This window comes from Sprattus sprattus, assembly GCF_963457725.1.
Source record: "Sprattus sprattus genome assembly, chromosome: 4".
In the NCBI taxonomy this organism is placed as follows: domain Eukaryota; kingdom Metazoa; phylum Chordata; class Actinopteri; order Clupeiformes; family Clupeidae; genus Sprattus; species Sprattus sprattus.
Window position 1 is genome coordinate 26,761,038 of NC_137923.1, and position 3,835 is coordinate 26,764,872.

General features: G+C 49.7%; 1 protein-coding gene across 1 annotated transcript; it reads right to left on the bottom strand.

Moving 5' to 3' along the window:
- Positions 1–1,943: 1,943 nt before the first annotated feature.
- On the bottom strand, positions 1,944–3,635 carry LOC308364440 (transmembrane protein 200A-like; the record flags this gene model as incomplete). Its single annotated transcript, XM_080837572.1, has 1 exon — positions 1,944–3,635. One exon carries the CDS (start codon positions 3,633–3,635, stop codon positions 1,944–1,946), a length of 1,692 nt encoding a protein of 563 aa, XP_080693698.1.
- Positions 3,636–3,835: the final 200 nt, after the last annotated feature.

The window sequence follows — 3,835 nt, forward strand, 5'->3', positions numbered from 1 at the left end:
AGACTTAATTCCAAGCACAGCATGTCCATTTGCAATTGTGAACTAAAATAGCTAAGCTAAAAAAAAACAACAAGACGTCAGCCTCGTGGAGTGTGTGGGCGGCTTCTTGTGATAACACACCAAGCTCCTTCGTAGCTGCTCTGCGTGTGTTATCACTTTCACATGTTTTCTGCTGTTATTATGGAGACACTGATACAGTGACGCTGAGTTGTGTGTGAGGTGGGATTTCAAAGACTGTGAATGAGAATTGACTGGTATCTGAATGTAGTTATAGGTCAACTCAACACATTTACGATCGCTCTGTCACTTTAACTCAGTTTATGAGAGCAAACGTTATACCGTGTGAAGTGTGGGCATTACAAATCAAATAGGATTGTGAAGAATGCTTTATGGTCGAAAGGCATCTGATATTATTAGATTTGGTGATGCCTTTGGCTGCTAGATGTAAGTAATAAAAGGTAATGGTCACAGGGCATTTCTACACTGATAAGGGAATAAAGAGGAAACTGTATTAATGGATTGACTGGCTGAAACCTCAAGAGCAGTTAACTCTGGAACAATTCACGCCCTGGAGTGGCATTGATCTGGAATGACACCAGGTCGGATTCAGAATAACACCTAGTCAAGTCAAGATAAGTCCGGAGTCCGCTCTCTTCTCCCACAAACAAATAGACATTGCAGGTGAAATAATACAAAATAAAAAAAATCCTCCAAAAACTTGATTTCAGTCCAATTTACAACATAGTATTTCTTCTTCGTCAAGCTAACACTTCACAGGCATCTGAAAACACACTTCTCAACTCCTCCCTGTTCCTGCTACCATCAGACAATCACCTTAATTTATGAATTTGACCTAGAAGAGGGAGAAGAAGCTCTTGAAGACCCAACTCTTCAGAGAGCAAGTCCCTTCCTAACTGGCACCTTGGCTTAAATTACACTTAAGCAGTGACAGTTCCGCACTTTCTTTTTATGTCGTTTTCTTTTTTTTGAAAAAAAAAGCAGTATTTATTGTTACACCAGTTTTTATTGCTCTTAGCTTTATTGTTCTCTCCGTTGTACGTCGCTTTGGACAAAAGCGTCTGCTAAATGACTAAATGTAAATGTAAATGTAGAAGACCAACGTGACCTAGAAGACCAATCCCAGACTTTAAGCTTATTTGAGTTAAAGGATATAAAAAAAACAACTAAACTTCAAAAGATGATCTGTGTGTAATGCTCTCTAAACTGTTTCAAAAGCTTACAGACTTACAAACTGTCTGAACACCAGTGTTTTTTTGAGCAAACTGACTGACTGTACCCCGAGGAGCAGGATTAAATTGGGATCCAGCAAATCAATAATAAAAAAAACATATACTGCAACTCTAAGGTATAAAAGTAAACGAATGGCTCGTTAAGTAAGGGGGTTACCCTCTCACTTGTGTTATCACTGGACAGGTACCGTTTAGAAGAAAAGGTGAACGTTGTATGCTCAGGTAAAGCTACTAAACTGCAGACACAGTGTGCATTTCCAGTAGTGTATATGTCTTATGAATATGAATATAAGCCCATGCTCAAAGGTGCAGTTCACAATTTTGTGAAAATATACAAAAACATGGTGCTTTTTAATGATCACAAATTGGTAAAAATTATGAATATGTTACCAGCTGTCTAAAAGGTCTGGGTGCAGTTTGGCATTGACTGCAGGTCTAATGGACTAACTTTCATCCATATCAATCTGTAAGACTTTCCCATGTTTTCAACTTAGACAGCATTGAGCAACCACCATGGTACCTAAAACAGAGTTTAGTTGTTCAACGACTTCCCTTGAGTGGAGGTGGTGAAGGTCCAGCAGAGAGTTTGCTGTTCTGCGTGGGCAGATTGTTCCTGCAGATGTTGCTTGGGTGTGTGGTTTGTTAGGGTGTGTGTGCGTGCGTGTGTGTGTGGTGTGTGTGTGTTAGGTAGATTTAGTGATCCCCCCCTGCACTGCTGAACCTACCGGGCGAGCAGGTGACAACAGCATGTGGGTGAGGTACTGGCTGCTGTGTGTGAACAGGAGTGTGTTCCATGAGTGTGTGCTCTACGAGTGTGTGTTCACTCGTTGCAGCTCGTCTCTCCCCCTGAGATACCTCCCCTGTCTCCACCAGCACCACCACCGTAGCCATCGACGATGCTGCCGCAACCACTGACTTTCCAGGATGTTCTTCTCCAGGGATCAGGGTCCCCCCATCTGGTCCCTCGAATGACTCTCCCCCAAGATCGGCCAGTTTGATGTAGCCCTTGCTGCCGGAGCGGTCCAGCCTGGGGCAGCTGAACCTGCGGGAGTGGTCGTCATGGCGACTGCCTGCGGCCCAGCGCACGCCTGCCGTGTCAGAGAGGGAGTTAAGTGACAGGTGTGACCTTGCGACCTTTCGCCCCTCCGCCGGCGGAGGCAGCTGAGGCGCAGTGCCGCACTCCGACAGCGACCACCGCGGCGACGACCCCTGACCCCACCTCTTGGTGCCCAGGGAGCTCTGGGAGTCAGATGTGTACACCCTGGAGATCTCGGCTTTGGTTTCTATAGCGATGGGGAAAGAACGTCTGTCCTTGCTCCCCGCGCGCCACTCCTCCCCCCCCCCCTGCGTCTCCTTCTTTGCGTCCTCCTTCTCCTCCTCCGCCTGCTCCTCCTCGCCTCCCGCTCCTTCCTCCATCTCATGGTTGTTAAGCTTGATGACAGGCAGCGTGAAGGCGTTCAGCGAGGACGTGACGATGGAGCCTGCCTCCCATGGCCGTGCTGCCAGGCCCATGTCCCTCTCCTGGTGGACGCTGTACACTGTGTCGCTCCAACCGTCCCCGTCATGCCACCAGCTGCACCTACGTGTGCAAGAGGGCCGTCGCGATCCCCCTCCTCCTCCGGACCCGAACCCGAACCCCCACAGCGTAGACGGCCAGGAACCATGTGATCGGCTCGCCCTGTCTCCAAGTCCAGGCTCGGCCCCACTACGCGCCTGGATGTAGTTGACGAGACCGTTGAACGGCGACTGGTCCTTGGAGCGCAGGCTGTGCACGTCGATGACGGTGGAGTAGATGTCGCGCAGATCGATGACCTTAGTCTGGCGGTCGCGGTCCTCGTGCAGCACGGCGTTGGCGCAGATGAACAGGAAGATGCCCATGCCCATCACCAGCGGCCCGTACATCTTCAGCTGGTCCGAGTGCAGGCAGCTGGCCAGCAGCTCACCCAGAATCCCCAGCGGTGCGGGGGCCGGTGGCGATGACCGCTCCAGGGTGGTCCCATTCCCCCGGGTCAAGTTCAGTGCTCTCTGCTGGCCCAGCTTAGCATTGCTTGTGTGGTTCCAAGCCATGAGGAGAGCGCTCCCTCTTGGTTGGGTCCCTCTAGTGATCTGGAGGTTGTTTGCGGCCCATGTCTCTGAGTACTCTGGCTTGTCCTTGGGCCAGTAGCCCAGCACGGCCATGGCTATGCCCACCAGTAGTACCAGCATGCCCACGGCAGCTACCAGGCCCGAGAGCGAGCACACCTGCAGCTTGCCCTTCACTACCACCACATCTCTCTTCTTCTTTCTCTTTTCCCGCCGTCGCCTCCGTTTGGTCTCTGCACGGGTTTTAGAGTGCAGCGAATCCTGGCGCCTGGACATGCGCAGAAGCCCACCTGTCGCTATCATCTCTGCCGATGCGATTGGGCGATGGAGCTGTCAGTCATCCTGCGCACAGGGAGAGAGCGAGGGACAAGAACATATTAGACATTTGATGAGGTAGGAGAGAATAAATGAGATTGAGTGAGATAATATGTTCTAATATTGGAATACATAAACAACACAAGAAAACAGAGAAGCCTGAGATACACACAAGCAATACAATTAAA